Here is a 16,238-nt window from a genome sequence, read left to right as displayed (position 1 = left end):
CGGCGTCTCCGCCCCCTGCCCCGCCCCCGGGCCGGCTCTCCGAGGAGGGGGAGCTGCTGTCGCCGCTGCTGCCGCCTCAGCTTCCCACCGCCGCTACCGCTGCCGCCGCTGCCGCCGCTGCGCTCAGTCCAGCCGCCAGGCCCAGTGCTCACTTCGCTGGACCAGGGCGCTCTGCCGAGACACCCTCACTCCTTCCTGGGGTCTAGGACGTCTAGCCGGGCGTGGGGGGAAGCCCCGTTTGCGGGGTACAGGGAGGGAGGAGCCTGGAACCGGAGCCAGCGCCAGCCGTCGCCGGATTGACAAGACAGGACAGGTTGAGGGGCGTCGGGGAAGGAAGAGGGGGTGCTGTAGGCAGTCTCCGGGAGGAAGAGGAAGCCCTGTCGCAGAAAGCTGGGATGCGCTCTGACTTATAGGGGGTCTGTTCACATTTGGGGACCCGTGACAACGTGGGTGCACTCCTCTCTTGGGGGGCTGGTTGGGTTGGAGGGCGTGGGATCTAAACAGTACCAGCTGTCCCCGAGGAAATTAAGGGGCTGCCAGAAAAAAAACACCCCAAACCCAAAAACCTATGTTCCTTATTCCGAGGTGACAGAGGGCCCTCTAGACAACCACCTGGTGTAACCACTAGGAAGGGCGGATTTGGAGGTGACTTCAAAAGGAGTGGGGGGTAACAAGGTGAGGAAAAGGGCTCAGCACCTGGAACCCTCTGCCACTAGAAATGGGGGTGACTTGGTAAATACTGGTATTGTCCAGAGCCAGGGTCTGGGAACCTCTGCTTGCTGAATGGGGACAGTCTGAATATCTCGAGACATAGTTTTGGGGGGATTTCAGTGAAAAAAGTGGGGGATTCTTCACTTAGAGGGTGGCAAAGGAAAAGGCACCAAGGTTGGGTTCTTCACTGACACTGGCAGCACCCCAGCAGGAGTGGGGTGAGCTAATATCTCCAAAGCTAAGGACCCACACCCTTAAGATTGTAAGAGTGGCTTTGGCAGGAACATAGGGCCTGGAGATAGGGTGGAAAGGTGCCTGGGGATATTGGAACCACATCTTGGAAAATCTGAGGGTCTTGCCTTTGGCATAAGGTTAGTGGGGGACAGGGACACTGGAGACTAGAGAAGGGAAGAGTTTTCTGTAGGGGGCAAAAGTCGAGGGTGGGGTCCATTGAGAGGTACATAGGCTGCTGGGTCCCACGAAGCTAGCAGGAGGCCCAAGGGTGGGAGCTGGCGCCTGGGGTGGGGGTCCTCTAGGGTTTATCCTCAGGCCCTGCGGGTAGGGCGGTGAGTCGGGACCGGAGCGTCCAGAGCATGTCCTGGTGAGCAAGCGGGCTTCTCTGGGGGAGGGGGTGCCCAGCGGGCTCCGGGCGCCGGCCGGTTTGGGGGTGTCTCCTCCCGGGGCGCCATGGCAGCACTGGCCAGTAGCCTGATCCGGCAGAAGCGGGAGGTCCGTGAGCCCGGGGGCAGCCGGCCCGTGTCGGCGCAGCGGCGCGTGTGTCCCCGCGGCACCAAGTCCCTCTGCCAGAAGCAGCTGCTCATCCTGCTGTCCAAGGTGCGACTGTGCGGGGGGCGGCCCGCGCGGACGGACCGCGGCCCGGGTGAGTGGCTGGGGCGGGGTCTCCGGGCCGGGGGTCTCTCTGCCTGGGAGGTTGAGGCCAGGGACTCCCGAAGAGCGGGGCCTGACCGAAGTGGAGGGGCTCCCCGAAAATGAAAGGGGGTGGGCCCGGGCCACCAAGTCTCAGCCAGACGATGCCTCAGTTTCCCTTCTCTTTCGCCTGTAACCCCGAGTCTCCTTGCTTTCGAGGGCAAGGGGAAGGCATGAGGGGCTAAGCCGATGCTCCGAAGCTTGGCAGCTCCCGCTCGCCCCCCCCCCACACCCAACACGAGTCCCCACCCCCACCATCCTCCGCCTACGTGCCGGCTCTCGCGATTCTTTCAATCCCGAGTGGAGGGGCCTGGGGGTTCCGGACGCCTGGGTCACCCCGAGGGTTTCTGCGGCTCCGGCAGCCCCGCCCCCGCCCCGGTGCTCCCGCTCCTCCGAGCTTTGGCTCCGTTCCTCCTGGCCGAGCTTGCCTGGCTCGGCGCCAATCTCCCTAGCTCTCCCCCGGGTGTCCTTGCAGCTACCTCTCCAGCCCGCCCCTCTGTGCGCCCTCCTCCCGTGACCTGCGCTCCAAGAAAGGAGCTGGGCACCCCCCGGTGACCACCTACGCGACTCCGAAATCGGGTCTCACGGGCTCAGGGGACCCTCTGCTATGAGGAACTCAGACACAGCACACGGCTGGAGACCCGCACGGAGACTGAGGGTCGTACCACCTACGAGGGGGTACCGGGAAGTCGGCCGGGAGCAAGCCTCGGGGGACGAGAGTTGTGAGGGTTGGCATGTGGTCCCCGTCCAGGTGCGACAGTCAGGGAGTCCCTCTGACCTCTCTCTCCCCGGATCCCAGCTCCCCTAGGGAGAGACAGCCCCCCCAGCGGCGCCCTTCTCCCCCGCCTCCACCGCCGGCCCTCCGTAGTGGTACGGTCCGCAGCCCACCCTTTGAGTGGGACCCGGTCCCCACGTGACTCAGCCTGCCTCGCCAGCTCCCCGGCCCCCTCCCCCATTGGTGTGGTACCGAATGTCCCCCATCCCAGGCGGGTTACCTGGCTGAAGGGGAGAGGCTGAGCCTCAGGGAGAGCTGGGCCCCCGCGAGCCAGTAGATTGACAGACAGACAGACAGACAGACAGATGGGTCAGTGTCAGACAGGCCGGCGCTGGGCCAAGGGGAGGCCCGCGCCAAGCAAGCGGCAGCCGCAGCAGCAGGTGCTGAGTCAGCGTCAGACCCAGTCCCACTCCCATCCCTGAGGAGGCGCCCCTACCCTGTGGTCACCTTACTACCCCCACACTCGCACATACACTGCCCTTTCAAGCAGGCCTGCTGGTCTCCCTCTGTCCTCTCCCTTTCCATGTATCTCTTCCCTCCTCTTCCCTCTTCTCCCCTCCCCCACTTCTGGTTGAGCTGTAGAGTAGGAATTAAGCCTTTAAATAAATTTCAATAAATTAAACTGAAAGCTGGTTAGAGGCAGCAGAAGGGACCCACACCCCAGCTTCCTCTGGTGTCTGAGAGAGGTGGGAAAGAGCTTGCTGGGAGGGTCCTGGGACCGACCCTCTTCCTTCCCTCCATTCTCTTTTTCTTTTCTCTCCTCTGATCCCTCCAAGTGTAGGAATGTTTCTGGGAACAGAGATGTCATGTTCCAAGATGAATGTCTCTCTCTCCAGAACCTCAGCTCAAAGGCATCGTCACCAAACTGTTCTGCCGCCAGGGTTTCTACCTCCAGGCGAATCCCGACGGGAGCATCCAGGGCACCCCAGAGGACACCAGCTCTTTCAGTGAGAGGGGAAGCCAGCTGCCTGGTGGGAAAGGGGAGAGCGAGCACAGGCCATGACAATCCTATTCCCTCTTCGGGATCCATTGGCTCTTTGACTCCCAAGGGAAGAGCTGGAACTGGAAGGGGTGTGTGTGTTTGTGTGTGTGTGTGTGTGTGTGTGTGTGTGTGTGTGTGTGTGTGTGCTTAGATAGGAGTTGGAGGTCTGGAGTACTGAGGCTCCCTCTCTCTACCCCCAGCCCATTTCAACCTGATCCCTGTGGGGCTACGAGTAGTCACCATCCAGAGTGCCAAGCTGGGTCACTACATGGCCATGAACGCTGAGGGGCTGCTCTACAGCTCGGTGAGACAAGGGGGTGGAGTGGCTTGGGGTCTGGGGACTCCTCTAGGACAGAATTCCCAACTACAGGTATTTTGCAGCTCAGGGCTCCCTCTCCCTCCAGCTCTTGCCAACACCCTGTCCTCACTGCCCGCTTAGGAGCACCTACTCTAGAGTCCCTTTAATCTCTCCTCCTCGAACAGCCCCCCACATGCCCCCAGGCTCTTTGAATGTCCATCTTCTTCAGCCTTTTAGGATCCCTGTGTCTCCTCCTACCTCCTCGAGACTTCATTATTACTCACTATCCCAAAGTCATTTGGGATATTGGGGAAGGATTCTGGAATTCCTCCAAGCAGGAATTCCCTTCAGGTCCCCTGGATGGTGAGAGGTTTTGAGTAGATTAGAGAGAATGTATCGTCTTATTCTAGGCCCCCAGAAGTCTCGTTCCTGGCCTTTGGGGGCCACCAGACTCTTTCTCATTCTCCTTTTGTCCCAGTTCCTGCATGGACTCAGAAGTTGGTTCTCCTCACCTCAAATGTATGGATTGCACCCTGCCTTGTTCTTCCCGGGGCTCCCTTCCAGTCCAGTGATGTGTCTTTTTGTCTCTCTGTCTCTGTGTGCCTTTCTGGGTCTTTGTCTCCTCAGCCGCATTTCACAGCTGAGTGTCGCTTTAAGGAGTGCGTCTTTGAGAATTACTATGTCCTGTACGCCTCTGCTCTCTATCGCCAGCGCCGTTCTGGACGGGCCTGGTACCTGGGCCTGGACAAGGAGGGCCGAGTCATGAAGGGAAATCGAGTCAAGAAGACCAAGGCAGCTGCCCACTTTGTGCCCAAGCTCCTAGAGGGTGAGTATGGACCCTCTGGGAAGAGGCAGGCCACATGGGAGGGTATTGACCTTGACATGGACATTTAATGACATACAGCTCAGGGGCTATAAGTGTTTTAAGAAGACACCTGTTATGACAAGCCAAGCCAGGAAGACTTTGGCCTTGAGGGATTTGGGGAGATCTCCTTTTGTGGGTTGGGGTTCCCAGAGGCTGCATGGAGGGGAAGGGAGCCTATTCAGAGCTCTCTGGGTGCCTAACTCTCCTTCCTGCTCCTCTCTCCCCCCCTTCACAGTGGCCATGTACCGGGAGCCTTCTCTCCACAGTGTCCCTGAGACCTCCCCTTCCAGTCCCCCTGCCCCCTGAAATGTCATGCCCGGACTGGAGGCTCCTTGCACTCGCACAGAGCCAGCCACCACCACAGCGTGTCTCCCAGCCCTGCTCCCAGCCCTGCTCTCACCACCGCTGCCACACTCATGCCCTGTGCAGCCAGGTCCCACCAGGTGCTCTGCCCCAAGGGAGCCTAGGGGCCACTGTGACTTCTGGGCCTGCTGAGACCCTCAGACTCTTAGACCCAGGGTGGGGGGGTCAGAGAGGAAGATGTCTGGAAATGGTCCTGGCTGATAACTTCTTTCCTTCCATGCTTACACCCTCCAAAGCCTTTTTCTGAGATGGCGCTGGGGGTTCCAAAACTGACAGAACCAGGGCATAAATCCTCCCCATCCTGGGCTCAGCCAGTTCCTGGAGCCCTTTGCCCTTTTCATTGCCACTAAGCCATAGATCTGTAGGTCCACTGGCGCTCAGGATCTTTCCTTCTTTCTCTATTCCACCTTATACCTTGTTCCAGAAAGGTTCTGGAACACAAGGCACCCCAGCCAGGGCCACATTTGCACTCAGGCTCTGTGCTGGAACACAGGCATGCTGCCGGTCTCTGTTCTGGATCCATCAGGCTTCTGTCCTTGACCCAGATGGACCCCTGACTTCAAAGTAGAGAGAGGCTGGATTTGAGCCCTGTCCAGCTGTTGGCCTTAGCCTGAACTGGGACCAGTCTCAGATCACCCCAGTTTGAACTTTCTTATCTCAGAGACACCCAATTCTAGAGCATGGTGTTCTAGACACATATGGAGCCATACTTCCTTCTGAATCTTAGCTCTAGGACATAGACCAGGACTCTCAGCCCTTCCCTTCAGGATGGAATGGGGGCCTATATAGCCATATTATTTCTCTAGAGTAAGTTCTCGACCCACGCTCCCACCTTCTCTAGTGATACCTGTTAAGCATAAGCTCTAGAAAGGACCCAGCTATGATTCACAAAAAAACCAAGTTCTAGATGGATCAAGAACCACTTCTTGTTTTTCCTAGATAATTTTCTAAAACTGTTTGTCTTTCTGTAGAATGCTAACCTTATTTTTACATGCAGTTTCTAGTCCCTGCAGCTCAGTTGGGGTCCTGTCGGGAAACAGAGTCTAAGGAAGGGCAAAGGAGTTTTGGAAGGAATCCCTGGCTCATAGTAGGGCAGCTAGGATGGGGAAGGAACCAGAACCATGGCATGATTGGACCTGTGCCTGGGTTGAGGGGACATGAACACGTAGCTACCTCAGCAGGAATTCCTTCCAGGTCCCCTTTAAAGCTGAGGTCTTTAGGGTAATAGGTCTGGAATAAAAAAGACAAATGCGACATAGCCTTGATTCCCACCCACCCACAATGAGGAGACCCCAGTTCAGCAATAAGCCCCACCCTTCTCCCCTACAGATCAGGCTAAGGAGGGTGAGGGCCTCTTGGGTTCTAAACCTCATACACCCCCACAAGCTTCTAACTGAATAAAACTTGCTTTACCTTAGAGCTTATAACCTCAGCTGGGTTTTAGGCACCCAAAAAGGGACTGACTAGATTTTTCTGAAAAAATGCAGAGAGCTCGGGGCAGGCCTGAAAAAGATCAGGAGACCATCAGTGAACTGGGAGGGATACTCTGGGTGGTGGCAGACTTGAGCAGAGTAGACTGAGGAGGCACTAAAGGGAGGGGGTAGGGCTCAGAGGCAGGTTGTGTTTCCTCAGGCTGTTTTTACTTCTGGCTTGTCCTAGAAGGGGTGGATGCTCCCCTAACCCACACAGACCCCGCTCAGGCTCCACCCATCTCCTGGCTCTGCTCCCAGGGGACCGGGTCTCTACTCCACGCTTTCTCAATTAAAGACGATTTATACAACTGAAGTGTTGTCTGTCATCTGTGGGTGGCAGGCTTTGGCAGTTGCTCTGGGCGGGATCAAGTCCCAGGGGCGGGGCGGGTGGGCTGGCGGCTGCCCCCCAATAACAGGTGCGCATTCCTGGGCGCCTCGTCACTTCCCCTGCGCTGGCTGTCCTGGCGACTCACCCAGCGGACTCACTGAGCGACGCGGGCGGGCTATGACCCCAGGGGCGCTGCTTCTGCTCCTGCTGGGGGTGCTGGGGGCGCAGCTCGCCCTGGGTAAGTGTGGACCTCAAAGGGGCAGTGACAGGGCCAGAGGTCATGGCCGGGCACCAAGGCTTCACTCAGTTCTTTCCTCCTCCAGGCGCCCGCGGCTCGGAGGCGGAGGGCCGACTCCGCGAGAAACTTTTCTCAGGTTATGATAGCACGGTGCGGCCGGCGCGGGAGGTGGGAGACCGTGTTGGGGTCAGCATTGGTCTCACACTGGCGCAACTCATCAGCCTGGTGAGGGCGCACGCGGGGAGTTGCGTCCGGCCCACTAGCCGGCTAGGAGCGTGGCTTTAGGCAGGGCGGGACCCAGGGACCGCTGGGGGCAGGGTCTGGGGCGAAGCCAGACTAGGAGGCTGACGGGACATTAGAGCAGGTTGAGTCGAAATAATCGGACCAATGGACAAGCTGTGGGCGTGGCTGCTGGACAGGCCAGGGTAGAGCCGGGTAAGATGATGAGCAGGCCTGTGGGGGGATCTTGAAGTGGAGCTAGGGGCCGCTGGACGGGCCGGAGGGCGGGTCTTGAGGCGGGGTCACAGGCTGGGGCGGAGCTTGGTGCCGGACAGAGTTAATCAACAGCAGATGGAGATTCAGTCCGGTCCGGGTCGGGACTGGTAAATGAATTGGCTGGCCATAAGGGAATTTGCGAGATAGAAGCCGGGTTTAAATCCACGCAGCTTATAGGAGATGGGGCTTGAACCCAAGAGGGTGCGACTCGGAAAAAGAAGGGAGTTTCCAGGGGGAGTTTGACCTACCGAGCCCCTTATTTCTCTACACCTACATCATATCTACCCTTAAAACTTTTCCCTTCTAGAACGAGAAAGATGAAGAGATGAGCACAAAGGTCTACTTAGACTTGGTACGGAGACCCCCGCAGGGTGGGAAAGGGCGGGCGACCTCACTGCAATTTCCTCGAATGTCCCGCCCAATAAGATTTTTTTTTTTTTTTGCATCATGACCTCAGAAAACACATTTATAACTGAAATAGAAGCTTCAGAAAAGAATTTAAACCCTGATTTGGGGCCACTCATGTGATTCCTGACCCATTAAAAGAGTCGCTAATTGCGGTTTGTAAATCACTGTTTTAGAGACTAGCTCGTCAACCCCCTCGTTTTTACAAAACGGAAAAATTGGGGCCCGATGCAAGGGAAGGAAAATTAGTTGATGGGGTCCCAAAGAGTGCACGTGGAAACCGGAATCAGATCCCAGGCCTCCAGAACCACAGCCCATGCCTGCGCGGCTCTCCTCCCTTGCATTCCTTGCCTGGGCTTCCTGCGCACATCCCAAGGCTCCTCCCAGCCTCCAACCCCAGACGGCCCCTCAGCCTTTGCCTCCCTAGGAGTGGACTGACTACCGGCTCAGCTGGGACCCTGAGGAGCACGAGGGCATCGATTCACTCCGCATCTCAGCGGAATCCGTGTGGCTACCCGACGTGGTGCTCCTAAACAAGTAGGATGTTCCCAAAGTCTGGGAGACGGTGCAGGGCCTCCGGAGGGACGCGGCCTCCGGAGGGTGGGGCCTGATCCGAGTTGATTTGATTCTTTTCCTGCAGTAACGATGGAAATTTTGATGTTGCTCTGGACATCAACGTCGTGGTGTCCTCCGACGGCTCTGTGCGCTGGCAGCCCCCGGGCATCTATCGCAGCAGTTGCAGCATCCAGGTCTCCTGGCTCCACCTGGGAAACTCAAGGCGCTTGTAGAAACCCTCCCTCAGGCCTACTCCTCCATTATTCCCATGACCTTCACATCCCTCTTACCTTCCGTTGAGTTTCCTCTTCTCTGTCCACTTTCATTGACTTCCAGTCTTCCTTAGTGACCCTTCCTCCAATGTCCATGACCTCCCCAAACAACCTTCTGATTTCTCTATGACTCCACTTCTAGGTGATCTCCCTTGGTGGTCTTTAGCTCCTGAAGGGCTGTATCCTCTGACCCCTGTCTGCCCTGTGACCTCCCCAACTCCCCCAGCCCCAACCAGCTCTCTGGCAGCTCTAGTGACTCTCCATTCCATCCAGGTCACCTACTTCCCCTTTGACTGGCAGAACTGCACCATGGTGTTCAGTTCCTATAGCTATGACAGCTCAGAGGTCAACCTGCAAACTGGCTTGAGTCCTGAGGGCCAGGAGCGGCAGGAAGTGTATATTCATGAAGGGACCTTTATTGGTGAGTAGGCATGACTCCCACACCCATGGGCTTTATGATTTCCAGTTTCTAACAGGCTGATAAACATACTCCATCAGCGAGTCCCTGTGAGGTCAGCAAGATAGATGTAACTATCTATATTTTATGGGTATGGAAATTGAGACTCGTTCAAATAGAGATGGGCTGTCCAGCCCAGGGTCTATAGCTGGCCCCTTATTGCTCCTTATTGCATCGGTCTCCTCTGCTCTAGGATGTGGTGGAGAAAGCCATATCTGGGAATTCCCTGGCAGTCTAGTAGTTAGGACTCAGTGATTTCACTGCTGAGGGCCTGGGTTCAATCTGTGGCTAGGGAACTAAGATTCCCACAAGTAGCGTGGAACAGCCAAAAGAAAAAGAAAGGAAAAAAAGCCGTATCTGGCACCAACAAAGACATGTCCCACATCTGTCACCTTCTCTTCTCCCCCCTCACCCCACCAAGAGAATGGCCAATGGGAGATTATCCACAAGCCTTCTCGGCTAATCCAGCCTCCAGTGGATCCTAGGGGAGGCGGGGAAGGACAGCGTGAAGAAGTCACCTTCTACCTCATCATTCGCCGGAAGCCTCTCTTTTACCTGGTCAACGTCATTGCCCCATGCATCCTCATCACTCTCTTGGCCATCTTCGTCTTCTACCTGCCACCAGATGCAGGTAAGGAGGGGAGGAGACCCAGCTCTCTTACTTACCAATATCTTAGCTTCTTTCTCTTCACCCATAATACATGGAAGGTTTTCCTGCCAACTCAGACCATCAGGAGTTGTGCTTCAGCAATCTTACCCATGTTTTCCCTTCAAGAAGAGCCTTTGCATCTGCATTCAGGTTCCCCTCCAACCTCAAGCGCTATCTCCCCTCTGCTGCTCACTTCTCTGCATCTAGTAACTTCTGAACTCTTCCCTTCAGAATCCTAGGATCTCATCGCTGGAACTGCCACTCCTCTGGCCTGCAAGCTCCCAGGTTTAGATAACTGTTCCTTTCCTTTTACCCATTCTTGGCATCCTCTGTCCCCTCACTTGTCAGATGCCTACTAGTCCCTTAACCTCCCATCTCCCTAGAAAATAATATTTAACAATTCTCTGAGAGCACAAAGTGCTAACAGAGTAACCTTGGACAAATTCCTTAATCTCTTAGTGTCCTAATCTGGAAATAGGACACCCACTGTCCCTAGCACGTAGGACTATTTTGAGGATTAAATGAATTAAGAGAACTATGCAGGGTACTCTGTAAACTTTGTGTAAGTGTATGTAATTTTCTAATTTTGAGCACTTGCTATAAGATAATACAAATAATATGTTACATGTGTGCGTGCATGCAAAGTGACCTCAGTTGTGTCTGACTCTTTGCGACCCTATGGACTGTAGCCCACCAGGCTCCTCTGTCCATGGGATTCATATGTTAACTCAATTCTAATCTTCACAACTCTGTGAGGTAGGTGCTGAATTGTCTTCCTGTTTCACAGAGGAGGATAAAGAGGCTAGGAGAATTTGCAATTCAGCTGACCTTATATAGAGAGAGGCGGTGTCGCTATTCCAACCCTGGTTAGTACAAGTCTGATTCAGAGACTGATGTCCTAAACTCTAGTATTCAAAACATGCTTTTCCTGGGAGTTCCCTGGTGGCCTAGTGGTTAAGATTCTGGGCTTTCACTGCTGTGGCCCCAAAAACAAAACAAACAAAAAGCACATGCTTTCCTTCTCTCTGGAATCAAGTCCTCTCTTTCTAAGGCAAGGAGAGTGATGAAGCTCTAGAAACACTTTCACATGTAACTTCTCCTTCTTCTTGGAGCAAGGCAAATCTTGGAAACCAATATTATAGAGCTAAACTAAAACAGACCATAAATGTTATTTATTTCCATACCTTCCCTGAAGTTCACAATACCTGTTGTATGTCACAGGAATAACCAGCCACCTGGCATATTCTTATATACTTTGTTTCATTTTTAGATCCTTCAATTTGCTATATAGTTTGTGCTACAGGAGTTGGTCTATTAATTCATGCAACAATATTTGTTGAGCATCTGTAATGTGCAAGCCACATCAGTGAATAAAACAGACAAAAATCCCTACTCTCATGGAGTTTACATTCTAGTGGAGGAGACAGTCTAAGCATAATAAATGAATCCTTTAAACAGTGTAGTGGAAGAGGTCAAGGGACTTCCCTGGTGGTCCAGAAGCTAAGACTCTGACCTCCCAGTGTAGGGGGCCCAGGTTCGATACTTGGTTGGGGAGCTAGATCCCACATGCTGCTGCTGCTGCTGCTGCTGCTAAGTCGCTTCAGTCGTGTCTGACTCTGTGCGACCACACAGACGGCAGCCCACCAGGCTCCCCCATCCCTGGGATTCTCCAGGCAAGAACACTGGAGTGGGTTGCCATTTCCTTCTCCAATGCATGAAAGGTTAAGTGAAAGTGAAATCGCTCAGTCGTGTCTGACTCTACTGCAACGCCATGGACTGCAGCCTACCAGGCTCCTCTGTCCATGGGATTTTCCAGGTGAGAGTACTGGAGTGGGTTGCCATTGCCTTCTCCACATACTGCAACTAAAATTTCACGTTCCACAACTAAAGATCCCGCATGCTGCAACTAAAAATTTCCACATGCCACAGCAAAGATCAAAGATCCTTCATGCCACAACTAAAACCCAGTGCAGCCAAATAAATAAATATTAAAAAAAAAAGAAGAAGAAGAAAAGAGGTCAAGTCCTAAGAAGGAAAATGAAATAGGAGAAGGGTTTGGGGAGGATGAGGATGGGAGTAGAGGATGCAATTTATTTATTTATTTAAAAAATTTTATTGAAGTATAGTCGATTTACAATGTTGTACAGCAAAGTGACTCAGTTATACATATGCATATTCTTTTTCATATTCTTTTCATTATGGTTTATCACAGGGGTTGCAATTTAAAAATAGGCTGGTCAGTGAATGTCTCACTAAAAAGGGAATATCTGATCAATATTTGAACAAAAACCTGAAGGAAGTGAGAGAATGACCATGGTAGATATCTGAGAGAAGAAATTACCAGGAGGAGTTAACAGTGAATGTGAAGAGGTGGGAGTATGCCTTGCATATTCAAGAAATAGCCAGTGTAACTGAATCAAGTTAGCAAGAGAGAAAACAGTAGGAGATGAAGTCAGTTCATGGGAAGACCTTGCTTCAGTAAGGACTTTGGCTTTTATGCTAAAGGAGATGGGAAGCTACTGGAGTGTTATGATCTGATTTACACCTTTAAGGGATCCATCTGGATGCTTTGTTGAGAACAGTCAGCAGGGGCAAGGGATGAAGCAAAGAGGAGGGCTTTGTAATAACTCAGACCTGAGGTAATGGTGGCTTTACCTCTAAGGTTTGGTATGGATTGGATATGGGATGAGGGGGACAAGAGCAGAAAATGATTCAAAGGATTTGGCTTGAGCCACAGGAGAGATGGAGTTGTCATTTATGAAATGTGGAAGACTGTGGGGAGAGTCGGCAGTGAGGGAATTAAGTATTGGACATGTTAAGTCTGAGATGTCGGTTGGACACCCAAATGGAGGGGTTAAGAAGGCAAGCGTGGAATTTAGAGGAATAAGTCCAGGTTGGAGGTTTAAATGCAGGAGTCATTTGCTTGCAGTTGGCCCTTCCAAAACCGTCTGAGTGGGATGGAAACATGGTCACTGATTATGCCAGGGAGATCTTCTGGCAAACCTAACTCTTCTACCTTCCCCTCTGTCCCCCAAGGAGAGAAGATGGGCCTCTCCATCTTTGCCCTGTTGACCCTCACTGTGTTCCTGCTGCTGCTGGCAGACAAAGTGCCCGAGACCTCCCTGTCTGTCCCCATCATTATCAAGTACCTCATGTTCACCATGGTCCTCGTCACCTTCTCAGTCATCCTTAGTGTTGTGGTCCTCAACTTGCACCATCGCTCACCCTACACCCACCAAATGCCCCTTTGGGTTCGTCAGGTAAGAAGACCTCCTCCTTCAACCTGTGTTAACTCTCAATCCTAGTATTTGGATTTTTGTCCAGGCTTCACTCCTCTCTCCCATCAGCTTCAACCTTTCCTTTCACAGACCTGAGGGAGACTACAACTCCTGGTAGAGCGTCCAAGTGCCAGGGTCTTTGGGTGTTGAAATGTTGCACAATTAATTTTATCCTCACATTATTAACTCTGCGTGGATTCCAGACTCTCTTCATCGATACTGCCCTTTGTGGGGTGGGTCCCATGGAAGCATTCCAAGGGCCAGGTACTATCAGGGTGGGAGCCCTTAGAACTTTTCTTGTTCTCCTAACCCACTTAAGAACTCTGGGCGCTGTGGGACTCAGGCACGCATAGGCAGGAGTGGGCACGTGCCAGGGGGGTGGTTTGCGGCTTCTCTTCTGGTCTCAAGGCTTGAGAACTCCTTCCAACAGGCCTGTGCATCTACTCTGCAGATCTTTATCCACAAACTCCCTCTGTACCTGGGTCTGAAGAGGCCCAAACCTGAGAGAGACCAGATGCTGGAGCCACCTTCCATAGCTCTCAGGGATTCTCCAGGAAGTGGCTGGGGTCGGGGAACAGATGAATATTTCATCCGCAAGCCACCAAATGATTTTCTCTTCCCCAAACCCAACAGGTAATACCTACTCTACATCGCCCACATTAAAGGGAGAGGGAGAACTACAATTCCCAGAAGACTGTGCGGTGGCAGGCGGCCTAAGCTCCCGGAGATTGTGGTTGAGCATTATGGGAGTTGTAGTACCCCTTCTGTTGCCCACTTTGTGGAGAGGTGGGAAAGCTTAAGAGGTTAGGAAAAATTGCCGAAGGTTAGACAGGTCGCCGCCATCAGCGAGAACCTGAGAGCCCTCTCAGGTTTTGAAACCGGAACTTGCATTGGAGGAGGGAGTTGGGGCAGGGGCTAGAGCACCCGCCCAGGCTGTCTTTGCGCCTTGGGCGTGGCCAAACAGTCCCGCCTCTTCCAGGTTCCAGCCTGAACTGTCTGCTCCGGACCTGCGGCGATTTATCGATGGTCCAAACCCGGCTGTTGGTCTCCCTCCTGAGCTACGGGAGGTCGTTTCTTCGATCAGCTACATCGCTCGACAGCTGCAGGAACAGGAGGACCATGACGCGGTATGTCCACCGAGGGTGGACCAGGGCAAGGCCTGGGTGGGCTTGGCTCCACCTGGAAACTCAGGCTCCGCCCCCAGCACTCGGTTTTATTTTTATTTTTTTAATTATTTATTTGGCTATGTCGGGTCTTAGTTGTGGCATATGGGATCTTTAGTTGTGGCATGTGGGATTTAGTTCCCTGACCAGGGCTCGAACCTGGGCCCCTTGCATTGGGAGCGTGGTGTCCTAGCCGCTGGACCACCAGGGAAGTCCCTCAGTTTTATTTCTGAGTGGAAGTTTGCCTCACTTGGTCCTGTCTTTACTTTCCTACTTGTTCTTGATTCACATCCATCGCCCGTGGTGGCTCTCTGCTATTCTGAGGCCAGCCCTCGTCTCAAAGCTGTGGTGGGAGGACCTGGATGGGGTACAGGGCCTTGGGGCAGCCTTTTCTGGGGGTCTGGACTCAGGAACAGTTTCCTCTGCCTAACCCCAGCTGAAGGAGGACTGGCAATTTGTAGCCATGGTAGTGGATCGCCTCTTCCTATGGACCTTCATCATCTTCACAAGCGTTGGAACCCTCGTCATCTTTCTGGACGCCACATACCACTTGCCCCCTGCTGACCCTTTTTGAGGCCGGAAGGAGGGTGGAGATCTAGATCCTTGGCCAGGTGAATTGAGAGTTTGGCAGTGCTCTCAAGCCCTATACCATTCTGCATCTTAACTCCATCACTAGGAGTCCAGTTCTCTCATCATTTCGTTTCTAAAAGGGAGCCTAAATGGGACTAGGCATTTGGGGGGACTTGGGCCCATCTGAAGTGCACTAACCATTTATTTATTCTTTGGCTTCTTGAGGAAGCTCCACTGGATGTTAACACCTATGCTGGCAATGAATGGAACAAACAAGAACTAGACTGTATGCCTTCTAAGGGCAGGAACTCTGTTTTGTTCACTGTAATATCCCTGGCACCTAGCACAGGTCCTAACCTATATAGCAGGTACCTCTGGTTGAATGAATAGGGAAATGTTTTTTCTATGAGGAAATACACTAAATAGTAGTGCTGATGTTTGCATGTAGGGACTAGTGGTCATTTTTTGTTTTTTGCCTTTCTACAGTTTACCATATTTTGTAATATGTATTATCTTTAGGATTAAAAAAGAAAAGGTTATTTCTAAAAAGATGCATTTGTAATGAGGATAAAAAGCACACTTTTAAACTTCAAGTTCCAGCTTTGGTGCTCAAACTTTGGACAAGCTACTAAACTGCTCTGTGCCTCAGTTTCCCCATCTGTAAAATGAAGCTAGTATTAACAGTATTTAGAATCTTCCCCCTAGACTGAGCATCATATAAGAAGAGAACAAAAACATTATAAAATATACATCAGAGTTACACACTGATATGTTTTGTTTGGCCCATGTTGTTGGCCAAAATTTAAAATCTGGTTTGCTACTTTTAAAATGTTAAAAAAAACCTCTCCTTTGGGGTTGGCCTTCCTTCACGTCTCAAGGGTGTACTGTCTTTTGTTGACCGAATAAAACTCTGAGCTGTAAAAAATAAATAAATAAAAATGTGGATACTTCACAGAGAAATTTGGACTTCTGGCTTCTCTTGAAAATTTTTTAAGGTTTACAGTAACACCAGATCTGATTCCCCTGTTGGCAGCAACCTGCTAGAGCTGATTTGTGGCTGCCCACTCTGGTCAAGGTATTTGTATGAGAATTCCTCAAAGCCCCCACCCACCTAACCATTCCTTTACCTTGCTCATTCCTGAGTAACACTAGATAAAATACAGGGGAAGGACAGGGGATGAGGAGTTGAAGCTCATGGGAGGCCAGGAATGGAACAAGAAAAGTGTCACTTATGGCCATCACACATTTTGTGCCTCAGTTTCCTTTCAGTTTGGAGAAAAAGCTGTACCTGGTTGGAGGCATGGCCTTTCTGGGACATGAAGATCATGTGGGGGACATGAAGATCATGTGCCCAGCAGGCTGTGTGAACTGCACTGTGTTAATGTTTCTGCCTGGAGGTCAGAGCAAAGTCAGCTTGAGTCTAGTGGCTGCAGCA

General features: G+C 52.5%; 2 protein-coding genes and 1 non-coding gene across 5 annotated transcripts; 2 read left to right on the top strand and 1 right to left on the bottom strand.

Moving 5' to 3' along the window:
- Positions 1–41: 41 nt before the first annotated feature.
- On the top strand, positions 42–6,703 carry FGF11 (fibroblast growth factor 11). Of its 3 annotated transcripts, XM_081578661.1 has the most exons (6): positions 1,539–1,591; positions 2,114–2,366; positions 3,250–3,360; positions 3,596–3,699; positions 4,321–4,519; positions 4,794–6,703. In XM_081578661.1, the coding sequence occupies exons 2-6, from the start codon at positions 2,246–2,248 to the stop codon at positions 4,862–4,864; spliced, it is 606 nt and encodes a 201-aa protein (XP_081434787.1). In that variant the 5' UTR covers positions 1,539–1,591; positions 2,114–2,245; the 3' UTR covers positions 4,865–6,703. The 3 variants fall into 3 exon arrangements, with proteins under 3 accessions (XP_081434788.1, XP_081434786.1, XP_081434787.1); XM_081578662.1 differs by lacking the exon at positions 2,114–2,366 and having other exon boundaries at positions 42–1,591; positions 4,405–4,519; XM_081578660.1 differs by lacking the exon at positions 2,114–2,366 and having other exon boundaries at positions 42–1,591.
- Positions 6,704–6,880: 177 nt separating this feature from the next.
- Positions 6,881–15,763, top strand: CHRNB1 (cholinergic receptor nicotinic beta 1 subunit). The gene is made up of 11 exons (XM_081578656.1): positions 6,881–6,959; positions 7,045–7,184; positions 7,762–7,806; positions 8,287–8,396; positions 8,500–8,608; positions 8,960–9,107; positions 9,565–9,774; positions 12,829–13,052; positions 13,522–13,703; positions 14,050–14,197; positions 14,670–15,763. The coding sequence occupies exons 1-11, from the start codon at positions 6,899–6,901 to the stop codon at positions 14,805–14,807; spliced, it is 1,515 nt and encodes a 504-aa protein (XP_081434782.1). The 5' UTR covers positions 6,881–6,898; the 3' UTR covers positions 14,808–15,763.
- On the bottom strand, positions 14,372–14,444 carry TRNAW-CCA (transfer RNA tryptophan (anticodon CCA)). The gene has a single exon. It is a non-coding gene; the product is annotated as a tRNA-Trp (tRNA).
- Positions 15,764–16,238: the final 475 nt, after the last annotated feature.

Source organism: Giraffa tippelskirchi, chromosome 3, assembly GCF_054371585.1.
Source record: "Giraffa tippelskirchi isolate mGirTip1 chromosome 3, T2T-mGirTip1v1.2.pri, whole genome shotgun sequence".
NCBI classification, from domain to species: Eukaryota; Metazoa; Chordata; class Mammalia; order Artiodactyla; family Giraffidae; genus Giraffa; species Giraffa tippelskirchi.
Note: the sequence above shows the minus strand (reverse complement) of the source record. Positions and strands in the feature narration are given on the sequence as shown.